The following is a 24,805-nucleotide window of genomic DNA, read 5'->3' as shown; positions in this document are numbered from 1 at the left end:
TTTTCGGCTGATGTTGCAATTTTTCACAAAGAAAAAAAAAAACTCGAGAGGACTGAGATTAAAGACACCATGCCTCAAACTCAGTTGAATTTTTCAATCACTGAGACAAATATGAGCCACACTTCACACTCCTTCGGCTATCCTCTCCTTTTTTGAGGAAGTATCCCTTGACAGATTCACAAAACTCATCCGTGTCACAAAACAGACTACATGCTTGCTGCTCACTCCTCCTGGGAAAGTGGCCAAAGAGATGTTTTTAGTCTTAGAACCCTCAATTTCAAATATAAATTCATCACTCTCCTCCGGCGCTGCTATATGGCTTTCAAGACAACCGTTATTCTACCCTTCTTAATAAGAACCAACTTCGAGCTGAAGAGTCTTTGCAATTACAGGACAGTGTCAAATCTCCCAATTATGTAAAGAAAAAATTTAAATAAATAAAACAGTACAATGCGGCAGGGTGGAGCAGCTGTAAAGTCTTGGCCTCACAATTCTGAGGTCCAGGGCTTGATCCCGGCCCCGCCTGTGTGGAGTCTGCACGTTCTCCCCATGCCTGCGTGGGTTTCCTCGGGACTCTCCGGTTTCCTCCCACATCCCCAAAACATGCAACGTTAATTGTACACTCTAAATTGCCTCTAGGTGTGATTGTCAGTGCGACTGTCTCTATGTGCTCTGTGATTGACTGGCAACCAGTCTAGGGTGTACCCCGCCTCCTGCCCGTTGACAGCTGAGATAGGCTCCAGCACTCCCTGCAACCCTTGTGAGGATAACCAGATAAGAAAATGGATGGATGGACAACAGTACAACAGTTTAATGATCACATGGCCTCAATCAATCCATTTGATTTTCTTCAGGCTGGACCACTAAACTAAAACAGTCCCAAAAGCAAAAAAAATTCTTTCACTAGCTATGGATTGCGACCCATCATAAATACTATTTCTACATGAAAACAGCATTGCCTTTGATACAGTTGATCACAATATATTCGCAGATCGCTTCATAAAGAAATAGTTATTACAAGTACAGCACTTTCTTAGTTTAGAGCTCTCTCTCGGCTAGGATGCACCATGTATTTCATGGTAATGTGACCTCTGAGTATTATAATGTCACTTGATGAGCCCTGCAGGGGTCGTCCCGCTTTTGTCCTGTATTTATATTCTGCCACTTGGCGATATCATATCCAAAGATTAGTTTTTGCTGTTATGAGACTTATTTCTACTCTTTGGCATTTAGTTAAAGTACACGTAGGCCTGTTTTACTGCTGCTTGCCCTATGGTCTACCACCTCATCTCCTGCTTGGAAAGTAGCTGAGGTGGACCACTGCCCCCGGATTCGCTGCAATGGAGGATTTGGCTACGAACAACCGGACCAGGTCCTACGACAGAACACCAAAGGCATCTACCCTGTGGTGCCTTTTTTTCCATAAAAGTAACTCTTATGCCATTTTAATGAACAATCTACAGTATCTTTCCATCGTAAAGCACCAGACTATGTGATAAATGTTGCCCATTCAACATCCACTGCAGCCTATTCATCCTGCGTGGGTTTTCTCCAGGTAGTCCAGTTTCCTCCAATATACAAAAAAACATATGTGGTAGGTTGAGAGAATTAACCAGACGAGTGAATGTGAGTGCGAATGTTTGTTTATTTCTATATTCCCTTGACTGGCTGATGACGATTCTAAACTGAACAGGCCAACTTGGAATCAGGCTAAACACTGGGTTAATTTGCACATCCATCCATCCATCCCCACTAAAATCACATATGGTGACTAAGATATCAAAATATCAACTTGCTTGAAAAAAAAAAGATGAATACCTTACTGTCTTTCTTCATTACTCTTCACATTTTTTTCTAAATTATGTGACGGTCTTCCCCTCCTTCCCAATGTATGGCCCACCCTTCTGCTCCTCTTGTGCTGCAAAGGGCGTACAGTGCTGCATCAACACCCACTGGGCCCATCCCCCACTCCAACTACTGTACACATACAGTGCAACAACTCAGCCTCTCGCAACAAATGAGCTCCCTCTGCTCAAATCAGTGTACAGTGCAGCCAAAACATATCCTGCTAAGCCTGTCATGCTTGCCTTTCCTCCCAAAACACTTCGACAACAATGAAGGTTTTAATATTTAAAGACAATAAAGGCCTCATGTTTTATAAAAGGCACACTATTCAGATTGTGGGTGTTAATTTTGCATGTCACTGAGATAACCGAGCAACATTCCACTACAGCAAAGATAAAAACGAGGACGAGATGAGGAGGGATGACAAATTTGCATGAATTAGCGGAGCAACATAGCGTGACTATTTTCATCCTAAACTAGCCCATCATAGAGACCAAGCAGCTACAAAGCATGTGATGGAACCCTTAAGGGTAGCCACAAAATCTGGAGGTTATCTGGAAAGTGGTGATCATACACATGCTTAAGGAAAACTATTTTGAACACTGTATTCCTTGCAAGTACTGTATAGTAAATGGATCAACTTTAACACATGGCAATGAGCTGACAGTTTTGTTACATTTATAGAACAAAAAACAATGTTTAAAAGAGTACATTGCACAAATACCTAATATGATCTGATGTTAACAATGTCATCTGATGCTAACAAAAATTTATATGGCGCACCACTGCATGAACTTTAAATTAAAAAAAAAAAAAAAGGCCAAAAGAAAGATGAAAAAACTATATTTGTACAACTAAGAGAAGCAAGCCACAGAAAAGCACTCAAGACCATTAATGGATGTAAAAACTATGCTGTGTTTCAATTTGGGGAGAATGTAGGCCAAAAGCCCATGACTGGAGCCCGCTGTAAAAGAAAAATTTTGAATTATAAATAAGGCAATTTGCCCTAGGTCAATATTTGCTTTTTTGGATTTGTGTAGGCAAATCCATGACGCTATGCGTCACATTTTTCCAAATCCGATGCAAGGGTGCATGTTTAGGCACATGGTTTGCATCTGGGGGCTGCTGACCCATGAACACATGTACGGGCAAACATGCAAACAATTGTTTCTCCTGTTCCATGGGACAATTGCCCTTGTCTCGTGTCTGTGGTTTTACAGCACACAATAAATACACCAAAACAAAATGTCCATTTGAGCACGAGCAGGGTGGTGGTGTCGGCGTGCGGCCCTCTCCACCAAAAAGCCAAACAAAAGTATGTCCTTGTTGTCGTGGACACATAATGTCTTTCTACGGGCAGCAGGGTGATGCATTTGTCATGTATTCTGGAGCTTCACAATTGCAAGCTAAACACATGCGGGATTGTCAATCATAAAAGGCGAGTGTGACGTGACAAACAACTATTATGTCTTCTTTTCGTGTGTTTAGTTGTAAGCACACAGCTAACCAAATGCTGTTTTGTTCTGGATAAATCCACAGTGAGAACACACCTAGTATGAGTGGGCACAAATACACTTTGCATGTGAACACATCCTAAAAGTTATCCAAACAATCTTTTCAATAATAACCTACTATGTTAGCGATAACCAAATGCAAGCACGCTTATATTTGGAATACGCTGTAGCCTTTTGAAAATGGTTGAGGGTGTTTTTCCTTCACAACCCTCAATGTCGACCAATTTAAATAAGAGGAACTGCGTCAATATGTTTGAAAGAAACTTTGTCCACTTTTGTTCTTTAAAACTACACCTAACAAGCCTGCCCACCCCTCTCTAGGTTTTGGCCTGTTTTACTTCAGCTTTCTACAGAAAGGGGGCCATTGCTGTAAGGATTCCACATCGACCAACCGCGACAGGTCCAGAGGGGATCCACTACCCCGACGCCACATTTGATAACATGGGCTCTCTTTCGCTGTTCAAACTAACATTTAACAGAATCACATCATGTGATTCATTCATGTTACCCACTTGAGGCACACTGCAGTTTGGGCATGCTGGAAGGAGGATCCTTCCATCAGTGATAGATTTTCAAGGTCCCCCCCACCCCCGACTTCTTCCGGGGGGGTTCTAAAAAGCGGATCTCTAAGATTTTTGTCAACCACGGGCCTTAAGACTTTTGTGATTCTGTGAAAGGCTATGTAAATAAACTTCCCAGGACTTCTCAACTGGGTTGTTGTTGCACTCGTAGTTTGTTTTTAACAAAGTTAATTCAGTGTATTCTTAAAATCAGTATAATTACCACCCTGAAATATCTATTAATGAGTACACGAACGGGAAAGACAAAATTCCTTGTTTCAATGTATTATACATGGTGTGTGTATTTGAACAGGGACAGTGCATGGTGGCCACTGTACGTCAGACTAACATACTGTGACATTTTGAGATCAGCGTCATCTCAAGACGGCTGAGTGAATGTTTTTTTTTTTTTAAACCACTGTGGTTTCTTACATTTGCGCTACAATCAACATTTGCGCATATTAAGTGATGACATAAGGATGTGATTGAATTATTGCTTATATTGGTTGATTAGTGAATCATAATGTGAACCAAGTGACTTATGAGTCAAACCTTGAGGACATAGTAGAAGCTTCGTGTTAAATGAAAGTCAAATCAAAAAATGTGCAGCCAATTTTAGCTATTCATTATATATTGTCTCTTAGTAACTGTAAAAATTAAAAAAAAATGCCATTATGAAAAGATGCAACAGAACATGCTTTATGGGCCAGACATGGCTGTGTGTTAAAAAAAAAATTAAACCTGCAAGTTACTGGACAAACGTGATTCAATAAGTCATATCTGGTAGAAGACAGAACTCATGAATTCTCCTTTTCCGTCTATGAATTTTGTATTCACAAGCTGTTTAGAAGCTTAATATTAGCTTGGTTTTACTCTGGCAATTAAGCAAATTTAAACAATAATTTACACTTCATTTATGTACCTATTGTTTTGTGATATGGACTGTTCCGAGGATTCTGATCTGATATGCAGATGTCGATATTATGGCAACATATGCATTACTTGGAGAAATTGCCAGGGAGGAACACAAGTTCTAATTTGAGACTTGAGCCTCAACCCCGACTTGAGAATGTAGTGTCAAAGAAAACATCCAGAGAGCAGCATTTCCTGGGAGAAAATGTCTGAGGAGAATAACAAGACGAGTATGGTCTGATAGCAAGGCAACTAACTGAAACAACAAGTTGTTACACCCCAAATAAACCGAAGATGGGCAACAAGACCAAAAGACCACACGGGGCCTACAATTGTCTTCCCACGCACCTCTGTGAGCATTCCAAGACAAGCTCACAATATGCCTCTGGTTCTTATAAGCCTTCGCTGCAATTCTGCTTAAACAGTGCGAGGAGAACACAAAGTTGTCCAGATTCCCTCCGCCTTGATTTTGGGGGTCTCGTGAAACATGTGAGAAGGCGAACCAAAACTTTATTTAAAGAGCTCACAATGTGAACACAGAAAGAGGCCACTCCCTTTTCTGTTGGTTCACTTTAAGAAAACACTAATACAGTATTTACAATTCTGTTTTTGAAGTCAGAATTACGTAGTGAATTTGGTTAATTTTCAAATTTGTTTTCATAAAGTAAAAAAAAAAAATGCAACAAAGTAGAAACAAACATACTAAAAGGTGTTAATGAGAAAAGCATTCATAGATAGGATTACTGTACTGCATGGTTGAAGTGACACAAGGCAGATTTCTTTGCTCCCAAGTGACAAATCAGATATGGGTCATGGCAGTGGGGGGGGGGAGAAAAAAAACTCCTCAGATGGGAATTGTGTTAGAAATGTGGTTAGAAATCAGTTTCTGTACCTATTATTCCCATAGCAGTGTAAAGAAACTGATATCGCGGGACGCATCAACAGTATCGGTCATCGGGACCCAGACAACTTTAATACACGCTCAAGTGTAACACACACACAGTACAAACATCAATAATAGCGGTCTACATGTTAAAAATAAAATAAAAAACTACAGTAAAAGTACAGCTTGGTTAAACAATAAAGTTCCATTTTCAATTAGCTGCATGGTTACCTGAATTGTTGATGTGTAGTCATGCATTTGGGGCATCTGTACAAGGGGTGTTCAGTAAAAGCAAACATCCTTGAACGTGCTCGTAATTTTTTTTTTTTTTATTTATTTGCACTAGGTTTAGATTTACACTGCAACGTTCAAGTGACATTAAATTTTTTTTTGTTCACATAATATTGCATGTGTCACTGCAGTGTAAATCTTGCATGCAACGGAGAGCTGGCTATGCCATTGGAGGATAAACAAACCTCGGATATACACGGTCAATGAAAACACACCAATTGGTTATTTGCAATTCGAAAATGGTAGACAATCCAAATTATTTCAATACTCATATAGGATATAAATTCATTAAACATTTGGGGAAAAAATTCACAAAGCAAATTTCTGCCTACCTTCTACATTTAAAAAAATATTTTCATTGTTTCTTGAATGTTATACACCAGTCGAGTTTCTAGATGGTGATGATTTTTAGCTCCTATGCTGTGAGCTAAAAACCATTATACCATTATCCAGATACTGTGTGTGTGTGTGTGTGTGTGTATATATATATATATATATATATATATATATTTTTTTTTTTTTTTAGGAAATATTTGTTTTTAGACCACCCAAACTGATGGGATGAGATGCCTTTTATGAATCGTTATCATTCTGCAATCAATACTAAGATATTCAAAGAGGACCTTTTCATTCATTCATCTGTTTTTAAACTACAAGAACTCATGATTAGTCAAATTAATGAGCACTTCAACAGTTTTGGGGCGAAAAAGGATGGGGATGTGCAATAAGTTGCCTGACACACGCCATGAATGGATGCGTGATTGTGTTGGTCCTGTGGAACGAAAGAGTGCTGTTGTGTCTTCTGATCTACTTGTAGAGGATCTAATTTATTTTCCAGTCAGCAAACGCTGGAGAGTAAAATGGATTGGAGCGGCGCTTTGCAGGAGTTACTTTTTAGCTTCGTTGTTAGTCCGCCCGACAACCTTGTTTCTGTGTCTGATTAAGCCGCCACCGCTTACTCCTCTGTCAGCTTGCGCCACAACATTAGCCCAATCTTTCGTACGCCTCCAGGTCTCGCTGAGTACTGCGCTCCGAGGGCACTTCACAATCACAAGTGTCATAGTACCAAATGCGTAGTCACTATGTTTGCAATTTCAGTAGGTGCTGGTGATCATATGCTAACTTATTTTGGATATTCATTCTTTTTGGTATTTTAGGCAAAGAATATTGGTCAAACTGTCCACGACTATCACAAGCCAACGTGATAGCCACTGCCGACTCGCGCAACATCTAATGAGACTGCTCGTTAACGGTCCAGTTTACTTCCAAATCGGATCGATCGGTGTGATGTCATTTTTTCGCAATATCGGAATCAGCTTTATTTTCCAAGTATGTAATGACACACAGCCAAAGTTGGATGTTTTGGAGACAAGATTAGCGAGAGCAGACTTCGATGGTTTTAACATGTCCAGAGGCGAGAGAGTGAGCATATTGGTAGAGGGGTGATGAGGACGGAGCTGCCAGGCAAAAGAGCAAGAGGAAGACAAGGTTTACAGATGTTGGGAGAGAGGACATGAAGACAGTGGGTGTTAGAGAGGAAGATGCATGAGCTAGGCTTAGATGGAAAAAGATGACACGCTGTGCCAACCCCTAATCGGGACAAGCCGAAAGGAAAAGAAGAAGGAAAAAGAAGTAACGACACACAAAGAATTTTTCTCCGGTAGTAGTCATCGCCCAAGTACGACATACATGGTGAGCACAAAGAACAAAATACAGTCAATTGACACAGAACGTTTTCTTCTTTTATAAGAATCGGTTGGTACGAAGTTGAGCAAGGATGCAGAGTCTTCTCGCATTTACAAATCAGTCGATAATTAGTTGCTCTGATAGTTACCAGGAAAGGCTGACCAGGAAACACATTTTAAATCATAATTGCCAACTGCAGTGGGATTCATCAAGTATTTGCCTTGGCAACATGACAGATGCATGGACTTGAATTAGTGCATCCATGGTAAAAAGGAGGAGAAAAAAAAATGTCCATGTAGTATTTATTTTATAGGACACATTTTCTTCCAAAATATGTTGATTACGCAAGAAAAATGAAGTATTTATACTTTATTTGTTTTAGTGGTTAAAAAAAAAAGAAAAAATTTAGAGGGTCTGATTTGGCCCCCTGGCCTTGAGTTTGACACCTGTTTTAAAAGGCTGAAGGTTTTACTTGCAAATTAGATTTGGGCTGACCCTGACCACATGACTAGCGCGGATAATGCACAATATACAACTCGTGAATATAATCGCTGTCTTATTCTACATTTGCAGGCTTTTAAAAGACGAATTCATCGGAATATGTTGAGGGTGTTTTGGTGTAGCAGGCCAAACAGGCAAAGCGGAAGCTCCCCCACTCACTTCCTCATTGTGGTCAAGGAAGAGGGAAGAGCTCGTTTAAAAAGCGCAATGTTTACAAAAATTTAAAAAAACGTAAGAAGGTGGCGAATACTTTTGTAGACTCGTTAACATTACACGGGAGCGCGCATTTGGTTTAAAGAACCGAGAGTCCACCGTTCAGCCGACGCGGTCCATAATTCCCGTGACACTCCCTTTAAGGCAACCACGGTGCCCTTTAAACAAACTACAAATACACTCGGCCCCTGCTTAAAGTGTTTAAATCCCTCCGCGAACGCGAAAAAAAAAACACCGAGGAAACAATAACGTTCAAACATTCACCATCGACTCCGAACGACGATACAGTTGAGGACCAAAAAAAAAAAAAAAAGTCGCTCGAAGATGCCCCGAAGTGAGTTGAGTAATAGCAGATTATTTACGCCGAACCCGCTCGTCCAAATGCCGAATTCAGGCCGTTAAATCGTATTTGGAGTCGCAGCATCGGTTCTTACCTACACAATGGATGAGTTTGTGCCGCCATGAGTCAAGTTCTTGCCGAAAGCCGCGCCTGTCGATGGAGCATTGCTGCCTTTTACACTGACTCGCCATTTTCTGTCGTTCTTCTCCGGCGGCGGGCACGCGCACGCCGAGAGGAAGCAGTGAACTCGTGGACGCGCCCGTCGTGCTGGGTGGGTGTGGAGGGGAAATCCCTTTTACGGTACACACTCAAAATACTGTATCGTGGACTGTATACTGTATTATATTGGAGACCCTAAATTGATTCAATATGCCAGGTGTTCTCGAATTTCTCTAACATTTACACCGATTACCACAAAATAATAGATCTCTATGTACCACTGTAATGGCCATTATTAAAATAGGCCTAAACTGTTCATTAAAAACGAGATAACAGTATAAGTGCTAAATATATATATTTATTTTTTTTATTAGTATTGTAAACCACTATAATATTAAGCAGTTTAGTACGATAAAAAAAATGTGCTACTTAAAGGTCAACTGACAGCCATATATACATTTTAAAATAGATATCGTTATGAAAACTACATATAATATTATTCACTTCAATGTCTATAAGGAAAAAAAATAGCAGAGAGCATGTCATTAATACGCGAGGCTGCGGAAGTCTCACTCGACATCCCAGTGGCGGCCATATTGTCTGCGACATCATTTGCAGATGTCACACTGGGACAGTCCCCATAGAAAACACGTAGTGGCACCTGCTATTGGAGAAAAACATAAGAAGAACAGAGATTTTTGGATTTGTCCAACGCCCCCTCTGCCACGGAAGTTCAAAGAAGAGAACATCTCACAATTGAGTGAAGTGACCGGGGTAATATTACCCAATCGTTTCGAGCCATATTTAGATGATATGCAGATCACTTCTAACTAGACTCACCGACAGTATGTATGACAGTATGTAGCGTACTCAGGAGGACACATGCAGTAAGAAGTAACTACTTCAGGGGTGCCCAGACCAGTGGGCGGTGGAGGGAGGAGTTCCTTTCTCCTCCCGCATGCAGCCAAACCACCTCCCCGCCTGATCCACCTCCGCGTCGAGGCTAACGCGGGCCCCTGCGGTGGTGACCACATGCCAGCCCCGATGGCGATGAACGACACCGGCCCTAGTGGCGATGACGCATTCAGCACCCCTGATTTACGTACGCAAATCTTTTGTTACGTTCTGAGAGAAGGATTAAGTCCCCACCCAACTATTTTTTTTTTCATAGCTGTATACACCTACCTGTCATTTAGAACCCACAAGGATCTCGTCCTTTGCACCTAGGCAATCCATTTTTAATGACGACCCCAGTCTTTTGGAAAAGTGTGAAGAGTGAATCCATCCTCCCGAGTGTTCGAGCAAAATCCAGCAATACAATGAGCCGGCATTTTGGCTAACATGATGAAAAAAACAAGTAATTTTTTGCCAGTACAATAGGTATAAACCAATATAAACATTTGACCCCACTACTGCAAAAAACAAGAAACCTTGCAAAAAAACAGTGATAATGGACCTTGACCTATTCAAGGCATTCGACATCATTAGCATCGCCCAACTCACCAACAACCTTCTGGGCACCATGTTACCAAACCATATCAAGCGAAACCACCTGCATCGTGAGAGCAAAATCCTACCGGTGAAGCAACACAACAAACTACTTGCCCGGCAGTATCTGCTATGCTGCCAGCTACCCGCGCACCCGTGCCATCAGGTGTCAAACGAACCACCTCAACTGCGCTTATTTCATCATGACGTCCGTAACTACCATCAAGACATCGACGAAGACATCCCCACCGACACGGTGTTCGACAGACAAGCCTAACTATACGGGCTACGTAGGCTCCATCGAACGGCAGTTGAAGACCTGGTGGCCGGCTACAAATCGGTAGTCATCCTTGGTGGCTACCCTACCCCCGAGGTGGACAAAACCGAAATCGATCTTCTGCGAGCCACAAGATCCAAACTATCGCAACTCCTCTCCGGGCGAAGCTCATGCTCAATGACTATAGGGCTTATGTCGACAATACTATCGTCAACCTCTGCCCGAAATGAAGAAAAGGCCGTCACGACACACGGCACATCTTCAACTGCGCAGCGCCTCCCACTACGCTGACCGTAATGGACCTGTGGAAAGACCCAAAGGAAGTGGCTGCCTTCCTGGAACTTGAAGTCTACTGAACAATGCGATTGCCTGGCTACAACAACAACTGCAAAAAACATCCCTTCCTGGTTCTTCTCCAACACAAATGCCATGGCGGGAGATGCAAAAATCCATATACGACAACATCCTGACGTGTGGTTAAAAAACGGATGGGTCTATTCCGGCTGATTTTTTTAAATTTTATTTAAAAACATACTAAAAATTATGCTTTACCTGTCAGTTGACCTTTAAATAATGATTCGATTCAAATGTATTGAAAAACCTAGTCTAAACCATGCAGATCTACATGATGAGCCACATCTGATTCAAGCTGGTCTTTTCAGTAGAGCCCTATCCTGCAGGTCCAGGATGCCAATTCTGATTTATTGCCTATGGGATTTTTTGGGGACTATATTTACATGTACATTCTGAATTATCTTTCCCCCAGAGTCAACTAGGATAGCCTCCAGCACGCCTGTGAACCTATTGAGGATAAGCGCTACGGAAAATGGCTCGATTTCAAGTTACACATAACATGGCCTAACAAGGCTGTGTTTACGCTGACTGACAGAAGTGGAAAAGTACTTACACTCTGTACTCAAGTGGAAATACACTTACGGTATGTACATTGAAAATAAAAGATTGATTTAAATAGAAATACTGATTCAACACTTGTGCGGCACGGTGGGTCAGCTGGAAAGCCTCACAGTTCTGAGGTCCCGGATTGGACCCCGGACCCCCCTGTGTGGAGTTTGCATGTTCTCCCCGTGCCTGCGTGGGTTTTCTCCGGGCACTCCGTTTTCGTCCTACATCCCAAAAAAACGCAACATTAATAGGACACTCTAAATTGCCCCTAGGTGTGATTGTGAGCGCGGCTGCTGTCTGTTTCCATGTGCCCTGTGATTGGCTGGCAACGAATTCAGTGTGTACCCCGCCTCCTGCCCGTTGACAGGTGGGATAGGGTCCAGCACGCCCCGCAACCCTTGTGAGGATAAGTGGCAAAGAAAATGGATGAATGGATGATTCAACACTTTTACTTCAATAAAAGTCACAGACTGAAATATACTTAAATAGTGCAATAGAAAAGGAATCATTACTGTCAATTATATTAACTAGGCTTTCTGATAACTATGCACAAGAACAGCAATAAATATATATCCAAAAAGCATCTACACACAAAAAAAATAATAATTCATAGCGCTCGTAGTGAGCAAGAAAAAAAAAGTTGCTGCTAGCTAGCATTGGCTCAGGCTTTTGTGTTATCAAAACAACATGGTCCCATAGCTGTGCTAACCTAGTGAACTGACTAAAAAAAAAAAATACAAAATAGTTATGATTGCTCGCTATCCACGTTCAAGTCCCCATTGGCCAAGATCTGAATCAATCAGGATCTCTCCTGAGGTTGACGTAACCTCTATCAATTTACACTTTTTTTTTTTTTTTTTACAATACCAGCAGTGGCAGTGGAAAAAGAATGAGACTATTTTGACAAAATAAATAGTAGAAAGTACAGAATGTGTTTTCAAATGTAGGGAGTAAATGTAACCTCCCCCCCCCAAAAAAAATACTCAAGTACAGATACCTGAAAAAAATCTACATAAGTCATTAGCGACTCACCCAATTTTTTTTGTTGTTTATGAATGAGGGTCTTTGGAAGTTCCACTGTGTAGCATTACCAAAGTCATACACCATTGTACATGTTGACCTACAAATTATGCAGTATACATATTTTAGTTACACAAAGACTTTCCTTGTGTTTTAACTAGAATTTAAAAAAAATTAAAATTTGAGATTAGAGAGAATATCTAATGCGCATCTACTGTATTAGACTCGTATTAGTGGCGGAGTGACCTAATTAGTAGTTTATAAAACAAGGACAACAATTGAAACTTCAAACCAGAACAACAATTCAAACAAACAGCCTTAGAATCTTATATTATTTATCATTGATAGCTGAGAGACATAATGGAGCAACGTGGGATTATTTATCACTGCTTTATCATCTTTACACAGACTCATTACACAGTTATAATAAAGCCTGACTTAATCACAAGCAAGCTGCTCTGTGGAATAATTGCTCCCAGCAGATGAATATGATGTGAAACAGACGTGCAATGCAGATGTGTTTGAATGCTAAAATTGTCCTCAGTAAAGAGATACGACGTGAGGAGATTAAGTCAATGAAATTAATATGATGGTTGCGTGGTATATTTGGCTGTTTTATGTCATACACTGTATGTTTAGCCTTCCTCCTGATGGTAAACCCTTCAAAGTAAGGAAGCATATTTGGTAATTTCAATTAAAGAGTCCAAGTCTTTCCTCAGCTAATCAAATTAAAAAAGAAAAAGAAAAATGACAGTGACAATGATTTTCATGAAATTTTACAGTACATCCATGTATTTTTCATAGCTCTAGAGAATATTCCATCATACCACAGATTTGTTTTGTCAGTTTGACAACTGCAGGGCACATACACATGACAACCACTCACACTCGCACGTACGGAACATTTTGAGTCTATAATGAACGTGATATGCATGGGTCAAGTTTTTTTTTTTTTTTTTTTGGGGGGGGGGGGTGTAATGTGGGAGGAAGCTAAAGTACCCTGGAGGGGAACACGCATGGACCACATTGGAGGGTCGCATCTGAGATCTGAAACCCGGAATTATGATGCAGACAAGCTACTCGACCAATGTAATGTTAAATAGCTTCAAAACATATTTAATAAATAAAATGTAAGTCAAAGTTAAATCCAATTAGGAAGCTCTTTCCTGTTCTTCCAAATCTTGCACAACAATAATAATGCAAACTAAAATCGAATTTGGAATTTCTAAAGTAATTTAGAGAGTGAGAAAGAAGGATTAAAATCTTTGTGATTCTCACCTTATTTTATTTTGCTGTTTCTTTTCTATTCACTTGGCCAGGTTCAAAATTATACGAAAATTCATCTCTTTATGGCTTCTGATGACTATACTGTGTATCTAATAACTCTGCTAAGGCATAAATTCTTATTGCACGCCTGTTTGCATTGTGTGCCAGTACAATGTATACATTTGAGTACCATCTCCTTAAGATAAATCATTTTAAAATGCATTAATGTTACATATCTTTAATTTTCATAAAATATGCAGGACTACATGCTCTCATCATCCTGTCATGTCTCCAATGAAGCTAAGAAACCTGCTTTTGCAATGAAAGAGAACACGCAAATGCCGCGCAGAAAAGACTTGAGCCGGGGATTCGAACTCTCAACCTAGTACAATATTGTGAGGTGGTGGAATCATGTTAAATAATAGATGGGTTCCCATTATATACGTGCTCTCATAATCCTAAAATCTTTGGCAACACGCCCACATATATATATATATATATATTTGCCTATTAGCATAATTAACAATCCCGGGTGCTGTTTTATGGCGTAATAAAATCAGACTTTATTCAGAGTGCTCCAATCTTTACACACGACGTAATAAATGTGGCCTGAAGGATATTAAAGTGCAGGCTGTATTGCCGCTGTAATGAAGCACCGCGTGTCCAATCACAGGGACTTCTTTTTTTTTTTTCAATGAGCAAATGCACTGAGATAATGAAAAAGTAACAAGGGGCTGCTCGCCATAGTGCTGTTGTAGTGATGCCTTCACCGTCAGTCGGAGATCTGCGCTTCAATACGGGAAACAAAACGAACAGCCCGGTATTATCAGCCTGTCAACGGTGTCAATCGAAGTCAACATTTATAATTAAATCTACACATTTCATCACGGAATATGGATGATTTCCGAAACATGTATGTGTGGTGTCTTGGGTGTCTTTTTACTTTACGAGGGACATTTTAAGGTAGCACACGGTAGTCAGCCGGTTTTCTTTTCTTTCTTTTTTTTTTTTTTACACCCCTCGGTTCCTCTACGACGCCTACATGCTTCAGAAACAACAAACGTAGCGTACAGGTAAAAAAAATACAGTGCATATAAAATAAAATGAGCAAATTCCGCATCAACCCGCTCGCTTTCTAGTGAAAAAAATGTGCCGTTAGCGGTGACAATTGAATCGATTGTAAAAACGATATATTTTTTTTTTCCAGCAGTGATATTTGCTTCTACGCTCATTCTAAACGCATAGACAGACATTCGGTTTTTTGCTTTTTATTTATTAAGGTTAATGCCGGGCGGCGTTGTACTCGATGTTTTTATAATGGCCAGCGTGTGCGTAAACTGACCCCCGCCTGCCATTCTGTGACACTTGTTTGCAGCAGAATTTGGAAATGGTCACATTCTGTCATTTCTCATTTTTTTGACATAAAAAAACTGTGTGGTATCATAACGTCATACATAACATATTTGACGATGTGATTATATACATTGAGGCTATTTCCAACAAAATTGTTGGCATCATACCAACACATGCTGTAAACATCCCCCGTCATTTTATGTGGTTTAACTCAACAAATTATCAATCTTCTGCTTATTAGAAGGTAGTGAATGAGAAAAGGTTACAACATTTGTGCGTTTCACCCTCTTAACATAATACATAAATCATTTCCCCACAAGGTCCTATTCAGTGAGGCTTTTTCCAACAATAAGGATGAGATTAATGTCCACCAACACACATCAACACACTGCAAAACCTCAATTTATGTCGTAAGCGTTACTTCAAAATGACCACTTTGGATGGTTGCATTGAACAATCTTAATTTCTTGGAAAAAAAAAAACACTATTCCCATTGCATATGTCCACCCAACTCAGTTACACGCTTGATTAAAAGATTTAAGGAGATGCTTCTCCTTTCCCCCGGTGACACTCTGATAATCCCATTAGGGCGAATTTGTCTCTGCAGCAGTGGCCGTCAAGTGTGAGGTCAAAGGTAAACCTCGTGTACTGTGCGTGGATGTGTTTTGTCAGATAGCGGAGGGCGACATGACTCTGACCAGAGGCTCCTTCACCTACGCCACTGGAGAGGAGTACCATGGCGAGTGGAAAGAAGGCAAGTGATCGTCTTTTACGAGTGCAAACTTGGGGTGCAGGCGCTGTTGGGTGGCAGTTCACTCAACTCACTTTACCACAAGGGGCTGTTCAGCAGTTATAATTAGCATGTATCCCCCCACCCCCAAAAAAATAAAATAAAAGAGGCTTCACGATGTTTATTGCGACTCTCAGCTGAATATTACTGTCAAACTAAACATAAAACAGGGAGAATTACGCGGCGTGTATTTAAAACAACTACATAGTGTTGCCCCCATTAGTTAATAGCTAACACACAATGGGAAACAGTCCAGGCACATGGGCTAATGATTAGTGTCAATGTGATGGTGCTGTCACCCTTTAAACAACGGATATTTGAGCCAAAAAAACGCAGAAATACATGTAGACGAGCGGTCATGGCATGAACAGCATTATGGGCAACACAATATGCATTGTAAAGGAGAGGGTGACAAAACTGTTTCATTATTTTCAATACAATTACTGTACGTTTTGAATTGGTTGAGTATATCCATCCATCCATTTTCTTTGCCACTTACCCTCACAAGGGTCGCGGGAAGTGCTGGAGCCTATCCCAGCTGTCAATGGGCAGGAGGTGGGATACACCCTAAACTGGTTGCCAGCTAATTACAGGGGACATAGAGACAAACAGTCACACTCACAATCACACCTTGGGGTAATTTAGAGCGACCAATTAATGTTGCATGTTTTTGGGATGTGGGAGGAAATTGGAGTTCCCAGAGAAAACCCGTGCAGGCACTGGAAGGACATGTAAACTCCACACAGGCAGGGCCGGGATTGAACCCGGGTCCTCAGAACTGTGAGGCCAACGCTTTACCAGCTGCTCCACTGTGCCACTTTGGTTAAGTATATTTCACTTTTATTTTATTCTTAATTAAAAATATTACTTTTTCCCCAAAGTACACTGTGTTATTCTTCACCACTATTGTTGAGACACAAGATTACCTTTTAGTTTTACTGTTATGTTCCATGTTACTGCATTCCAAGTGAAAACTGGGTTGAAGACAAAAATATTTTTTAAAAACTAGAATATTGGGGAAAAACAAGATGAAGTCATGGAATATTACACACACAACAGTTTGGAGCGATTACATCAGTAAACCCGTCCGCTTTCTGCCCAAAGATAGCTGGGATAGGCTCCAGCAACTGCGACACTTGTGAGGAAAAGCGGTACAGAAAATTGACTGATGGAATTCCTACTAAATTTGCACAAAAACACATTGATTTAGAAGCTTTTGGGAGATACCACAATGTCGGCTCGAGCTGTTTTGTCAAATCCCAAATCTGCCGACTTTGATGTGCCAAATATAGATTAGACTCAGGAATTCTTGGGTGGGCTGTTCTTGGGAAACTCAGGGACTGACTTGTTACCAGGTTGTGCTCTTAAAAGATACCGCTTTGGTCCAATTACATCAGAATACGCCAAAATCTCAAAGTCCAATGTTAAAACTATTGAGTAGTGTACATTTGGTGGTCGCTTCTACAATACCTGATAAGAGGCACGATCAATTCCTCGTGCAGCGCTGTTGGGAACGTTGGGGGATATTATGGGAAAGCAAGCGCATTCCTCGGCTGATTCCAAAAGCAAAAATCCTTGCTCAATATCAACTGGATTAGAGTACAGTTAATTCCCGTCACACAGGAGGCAGATGGGACTCCTAATTCACTGCTAAACCTTTAGCTGACAGTAGGGAGGTGCAGGGGGACGCTAAAAGATATTCATGTGACAGACGGCAGCGCTCTGAGAAGCATTCGTTTTTCTGCATTTTTCAGGTCTCTGTTTTGTAAAGATGACACTTCAAATATGTTAACATATAATGTAAAATTAGCTTCGTAATGGCTTGTACTTCTATTCATCACGTGTGAAATTAAACAACCAAGTAATCTGCTTATTATTATAAGCAAAGCTGTAGTGTTAGCACTGGTCAGCGGTATCCGACAGTTTTGCTACCACTAGCTTCTGACAATGTTCGGATAAGTTGTTGATGTGCGTGAGAGGATATTTGTGTTTGGCAATTTGTCAACGCTTAAATTGTCCTGCCACTCTCATTCATTTCTGCGCACTGCTTATCATCACTTCAACAAAACAGAAAAATAAATGGCCAAATACCTCCAGGAAGTGAATTCCAAATAGCGGGTTGTCAATCTCACGAAAGCAGGTGTCGCCACTGACCCAGGAGAAAGTGGGACGGGTTGAGCGCTGGGTCACCCTACGGGGCAGATCCATCCCAACAAAATGACAAATTGAAAAAAAAAACAACAAAAAACGGTATGTTTGTAATTCCTGATCCTTGGTGTCTTTTGATGACATGCCAGGGACATACTGTATTATTAAAACACATGGGAACATCTTCAAATGTTGATCAAATATAGAGTTCGTGCACGTGACGTCACCATTTTCACGCCACCATATTGCCGGTCAAACAGAGTTGCTCGACATTGTGGGAGACATTGAACCGGAGCAGAATATTTATAATACCCGAGACCTGTTGTGCTGTTGGTTGTCACAACAGACAAGACAGATATTCAAAGAGATTATTCTATGGAATACCATCTGAAAAGACCAGAAAATATTGATGGATTTCGGCAATTAAACATGATGGATGGAGCCCAACCAAAATACACACACGCCTGTGTAGCGATCGCTTCATTTCAGGTAGAACCTATTCTACTCAATCTCAAATTACCAAAAGGTATTTCTAATGCCAAATTGGCTCATTTGAGGACAATGCGTATTTAAAAAAAACTGTCTGTCCCAGAGGTTTACAGAGGTTAAGTTTGGCCGCAATCGCTTCTGTGTACATTCCACGGTCGACGACTCCGTCTTTTTTTTTCCAATCATAGTTAATGAATGCGAGTTTGTGTAAAACCAGGGGTCATTTATTTAAATATTGGTACTTGTATTGAATACTAGCAGAAAAGATCAATGGATTCCAGCAAAGGTCAACGTGTCTCTGAACACACTTCTGCTTTCACAAGCTGTCAAAACCGTCACTTTGTGGGATTTGTTGCTGATGAGAACAGATTAAGCAACAAAGTATTCGTATGCGTTCAGACCTTTATACACTTAAAAACTCTTCCATGTATTCTCGACGACTTACTCACCAGATCTATGTGTGTATCCAGTTGTCCAAGGCAAGCAGAAGCAAATTAACAGTCCAATTTCTTATCCCCGAAAACATCGACTTCTGCATTAAATACGGGTCCTCTATGCCGAGTTTCTCAAATTTTTCCGCATACCTTAGTTTATTTTCACCTTCTAAATGTCTAACGGTATCGGATAAGTCTCGTGCGAGAAGACATATTTTCATGTGGTCTCATTGAATAATGCGTTGCGAGACCGACAATATGGCCAGGTAAACAAAAGTCACGTGATTTTATGACGAAGGTGCACGAGCTCTATGTATCTCTAATTAAACGGAGTTTTGGTCCTTCTGCCGGTTTTCCAGGTCGGCGGCATGGTGTCGGCCAGCTGAAGTTCCAGGATGGAACCTGTTTCTCAGGGCAGTTTGAAGATGGACTCTTCCATGGGGCTGGAGTTTTGCTTTTCACAGATGGGTCCAGGTGTGCAAGCAAGACAAATTCATTGTCATTCAGGCTAACTCTCGATCTTGAATGTTATTGTTTTGTTGCTCTGGCAGGTACGAAGGGGAGTTCGCACATGGAAAGTTTCAGGGTCTGGGAATCTTCAGTCGTTTTGACGGCATGAAGTTTGAGGGAGAATTCAGAGACGGACGTGTGGAGGGATACGGTAAGTCCGACCCTACCGTAACATCTGAACATTGTATGTGGACGTCATGAGCCCTGTCTGTCCTCCAGGACTACTGACGTTCCCGCATGGAATGCACGGAATTCCACGGAACGAGGGTTTGTTCCAAAACCACAAACTCCAAAGGCGAGAGAAATGTCCCGGCGTGGTGCAAAGGGCGCAGGCGTCGGCCACCAATGCTCGCAGTGTTGCGCTCTGACTTTCAGTAACCTCAACATCCATGTGATGGTTTTTGCTTGTTCTAGGAGTGCCTCAGGGAGGTGTACTCCACCCCCTCATGCTCCTTCCCCTTCATGTCATCGTCATTTCTTTTCAGAATCAGAATTTGACAAGTATGTCAAAAACAGGAATTTGTCTCCAGTAGTGTGAGACTTTCTAGTATGAGAGTAGACAGCCATTTTGACGATACTTGACAGTTCCTTTGAGGCATAAAAACAGTACCGAGAGCCACTCATCCTCCAGCATTTTAATGCCACGAGGGAAGAAGCTTTTGGAATGTCTGGTGGTTTTAGTTTGCGTTGTTTGTATTGAAGATTTACAGAAAAACACAAAACCACACTTTTTGCATCAAGGTTTCTCTACTTAGGTGTCACACATTCATAAACAGACGTAGGCGTAATTAGCAAGTCGAAACCTAAAGGCTGAGAAAGGGAACACGGAGAGTTTATTTCAGACAATAGCCTACGACGACTTGCCGACTGACTATTTGGGCCTCACTGGAACGAACAACAAGGATAAAGTCGTAGAAATAGACGAATAAAGTTAGAATATTACTACAGTAAAAGGTGAAATCTTACCAGAAAATGGCAGAACAGGGAAAGAGGGAAAGAGAGAGAGAAACATAACTTAATGAGAATAAAGTCAGAATTTTACTAGAAAGAGAGGTTATGACAACTTGGATGTACAGTAGATTTAGGTCTGTTACACACGAAAAAATACATTTTTCAATAGTATATGTTATAGTAGAAGAATAGGAATAAGGACATAATATTGCAAGAAAAATGCTTAATTCTACAAATAAAGTTAATATTTCATGAGAATAAAGTAACTTAATTCTAATCATGAGCTAACCATTACATAACAAAAATCAAGAATTTATTCAGAAAAAAGATCAAATTAATTTTACCAAGGAAAATTACCATTTTACAAGGGGAAAAAAATCAGATTTGAAGAAAATTTATTTTTTAATTTTAAGGAATAAATTGCAAATTAAGAAAACTCGGAATTTCATGACAATAAAAGTCTCCGCTTACAACAAATACACATAACTTTAAAATAAAGGTTGTAACTAGATGAAGCGAGTCTCAATTTCATGAGAAAAATGTCATTAATTATGTGCTTAAAAAAAGCAATATATTTTGTCATTAAATTACGAGCCCTAAGGTACACCTGTGTTAAGGGGGGCCTTGTCAAGTTACAATTTTTACCTTATGTTAAAACGACAACTTTCATTTTGCTACAACTTTTTTTAATAATAATGAAAAAAAATTGCATTCTCAGTTATTATTTATTATAGTTATTCCCTGTCATTTTTTTCATGTAATTTCTTTTTAGCATGGCCCCTAATACTCCAGTATGAACCAATTTGCTTTTGTAAGTTTCACTTCTACCCAACTTCAAATGATGTGCTATAATACAACAGCGCTGCAATAAAAAAGATGTTCTCCTTTTTAGCATTAGCAGGAGGGCGTTGTCGCACATCACTAGAGAATGTAATTCAGTGAAAGTTATGATTATTATTTTTATTTACATACAGCAAATGGAGGAAATAACACCCTAACTTTATGATCTCAATAATGGAGTGAGATGTTGTTTTACATTGCCGAGCAAGCTGACATCGAGTTAACTCGCAGGTGTCAAACACAAGGCTCAGGGGCCACAGCCGGCACGCCGCATGATTTTAGTGACCCGCGAAGGCAAATCGTCTGTGTCAAAATCTGTGATTGTTGTGAAAATCTGTCCCAAAATTTGAAAGTTTCATCCGTCATAAGTGATATTATTGAGATGTTATAAGCATTTTTGTGTGACCAAACATGAACAAAACCCATAAGCCTTGGTTTCTGATTCCAAAACAAGTTTGTGTGTAAATATGACGAGGCGATTAGGGATTTCTGTGGTTTCACAGTCATAACGGCTCTGAGGGGGAAACCGTGACCACAATGTGGCCCCTGACAAAAACGAGTTTTTACACCCCTGAGTTTACTGAAAACAACTCTGCAGTGATATATCTCCATTTTGTACAAGGAATGCATTTGCTTCTTTTCACCTTTGCCTTAAAGATGTTTTTCTTTTGGGACAACGAGCTCATGTTCCCATCTTCACCTCCTCTGCATCATTGGCATCATCATCATCAGCGCGCATGTGATTGTGAGTGTGCATGTCACACTAAATGTTTTTTTTTTTTTTTTTGCGGCCTGCATTTGAATGCCGCCCTCACTCTGACAGACACTGTTGCGATGGTGCCGCGGCAAGCCGAGCAGCATCGGCTCAACTCTCTGCGGAAAACACTACAGGGAGCTTTTCATTGTACATTGTTCACAGTAGACGTACCGCTTACACAGATATCTTCAAACTTGATGTTTTAAAAAAAAAAAAAACACACACAACTTTTATTTCAGGACCTAAACTGAGGCAGCTATTTTTTTTTTTTTTTTGTGGGTGTTTTCTGTGAGGTGCACAGTGATTGTATTGACTTGGACCTACTGTACTGTATGTACTTCTATCTGATGCATTGAGACGTAATGCACACAGGCCACATCGCAACATGCGTGTGATGACAAATGGGCCTTAAAAAGTGTTTGTACATATTTTATGGTTGCCTGCTTCCAACCTCCAACCAAAGAGACAATCCAGCGATACAATAACAGTCATACATTAAGTGTGAATCATATAAACAGAGCTAGCTAAGTAATAGTTTTTTTTAATAGTCCAAACACACAGGATGACAAATAACTGGAGACACAAATTAAATTGTTGTATGTGTATATGTTCACAAAGTACCTTGCATATTGGTGTTGTAATCACTGATAATTGATGAGGGTAAAAAATAATAATTATATATATATAAGCTCCTATGTTTACTTGCTTTGAATTCCACCCATTAGTAGTATTTGTTTGCTGGAGAGTCCAATTGTAAAAATTGGGTTGGAAAAATCCCGAGCGGTGCACATTTGCAAAAGCGCACCAAGAATATTTAATATTGCCACTGTATGTGCAATCTGAGTGGTGTTTTTTTTTTTTTGGTTTATTTTATTTCATGACTCTTTGTTTTGAGTGTGTTAGTTAGCGGCTATGACAACAATAAAAAAAAAAACATGTATGGTGCTTTGATAACACAGTGCCTCACCAGACATTCACCTGCCAGGCACATCTCGTTGCCATGGTTACGTTTTTTTTTTTTTCTTGTGACAACATAACGTGGCTTTGAGAACAGTGCTGTCCAGGAACAAGTATGTGGCACATACGTGGTAAAAGGGTATTCAGTAAAGTCTTGTATTGAAAAGAAATGTGTGTGTGTGTGTGTGGTTTTTGGCTACATGAAGCTTTGGCAGGTTTTTTGTTTGTATTTTCTACAAATTTAATTTTGAAAAATTGTATATGCAGTTGTGCTGCAAAAAAAGCATTTGCATTCTCAAAGTTTTTTTTGTTTCATTTTAATTTTTTTATGTTTAAGATCATTGGACAAGTGTAACTATCAATCCAAGATGATCCGAGTAGACATAAAATGCAGTTTTAAATGGATTTAACATAATTTGATGGGTGAGAAGATGTCTGAAGAATGGAGGAAAAGTGTGCTACTTCCCATTTTTAAGAACAAAGCTGATGTTCAGAGCTGTGGGAGCTATAGAGGAATAAAGTTGATGAGCCACACAATGAAGTTATGGGAAAGAGTAGTGGAGGCTAGACTCAGGACAGAAGTAAGTATCTGCGAGCAACAGGCATTATTTGCCTTGAGGATGCTCGTGGAAAAGTACAGAGAAGGTCAGAAGGAGCTACATTGTGTTTTTGTAGACCAAGAGAAAGCCCATGACAAAGTACCAAGAGAGGAACTGTGGTACTGCATGTGCAAGTCTGGTGTGGCAGAGAAATATGTTAAAATAGTACAGGACATGTATGACGGCAGCAGAACAATGATGAGGTGTGCTGTAGGTATGACGGAAGAATTTAAGGTGGAGGTGGGACAGCATCAGGGAACAGCTCTGAGCCCCTTCCTGTTTGCTGTGGTAATGGATCGGCTGGCAAATGAGGTTAGACTGGAATCCCCTTGGACCATGATGTTCGCAGATAATATTGTGAAAGCAGGGAACAGGTGGAGGAACAATTAGAAAGATGGAGGCAAGAACTGGAAAGGAGAGGAATGAAGTTTAGTCGAAGTAAAATGGAATACGTGTGCATGAATGAGAGGAGTGGAGGGGGAAGAGTGAGCCTCCAGGGAGAAGAGTTAGCGAGGGTGGACGACTTCAAATACTTGGGGTAAAAAATCCAGAGCAAAGGTGTGTGTGGTAAGGAAGTGAAGAAACGGATCCAAGCGGGGTTGGAATAGTTGGCAGAAGGTGTCTGGTGTGTTATGTGAGAGAAGAGTCTCTGCTAGTATGAAGGGCAAAGTTTGTAAAACAGTGGTGAGGCTGGCCATGATGTATGGATTAGAGACGGTGGCACTGAAGAGACAACAGGAACCAGAACTGGAGGTGGCAGAAATGAAGATGTTGATGTTCTTGCTCGGAGTGAGCAGGTTGGATAGGATTAGAAATTAGCTCATTAGAGGGACAGCCAAAGCTGGATGTTTTGGAGACAAGGTTAGAGAGAGCAGATGTCAATGGTTTGGACATGTCCAGAGGTGGGAGAGTGAGTATATTGGTCGAAGGGTGCTGAGGATGGAGCTACCAGGCAAAAGAGCAAGAGGAAGACCAAAGAAAAGGTTGATGGATGTGGTGAGGGAGGACATGAGGGCAGTTGGGGTTAGAGAGGAAGATGCAGGAGATAGGCTAAGATGGCAAAAGATGACACGCTGTGGCGACCCCTAACGGGACAAGCCGCAAGGAAAAGAAGAAAAA

General features: G+C 40.6%; 2 protein-coding genes across 4 annotated transcripts in view; one reads left to right on the top strand and one right to left on the bottom strand.

Annotated features, from left to right (window-relative positions):
• Nucleotides 1-9,002, bottom strand: part of wu:fc17b08 (ligand-dependent corepressor) — a 28,416-nt gene extending 19,414 nt beyond the window's left edge. For 2 of the 3 annotated variants that reach the window (XM_061836917.1, XM_061836919.1), the window contains exon 1: nucleotides 8,840-9,002. In XM_061836917.1, coding sequence (XP_061692901.1) covers nucleotides 8,840-8,936 — 97 coding nt within the window. In that variant the 5' untranslated portion in view covers nucleotides 8,937-9,002. The remainder of the gene's footprint in view (nucleotides 1-8,839) is intronic. The other variant, XM_061836918.1, reaches the window with a different exon arrangement.
• Nucleotides 8,900-20,729, top strand: morn4 (MORN repeat containing 4). The gene is made up of 6 exons (XM_061836920.1): nucleotides 8,900-9,016; nucleotides 11,436-11,606; nucleotides 15,884-15,965; nucleotides 19,432-19,546; nucleotides 19,624-19,733; nucleotides 19,802-20,729. Exons 3-6 carry the CDS (start codon nucleotides 15,899-15,901, stop codon nucleotides 19,948-19,950), a joined length of 441 nt encoding a protein of 146 aa, XP_061692904.1. The 5' UTR covers nucleotides 8,900-9,016; nucleotides 11,436-11,606; nucleotides 15,884-15,898; the 3' UTR covers nucleotides 19,951-20,729.
• Nucleotides 20,730-24,805: the final 4,076 nt, after the last annotated feature.

Source organism: Syngnathoides biaculeatus, chromosome 12, assembly GCF_019802595.1.
Source record: "Syngnathoides biaculeatus isolate LvHL_M chromosome 12, ASM1980259v1, whole genome shotgun sequence".
Taxonomy (NCBI): Eukaryota; Metazoa; Chordata; class Actinopteri; order Syngnathiformes; family Syngnathidae; genus Syngnathoides; species Syngnathoides biaculeatus.
Note: the sequence above shows the minus strand (reverse complement) of the source record. Positions and strands in the feature narration are given on the sequence as shown.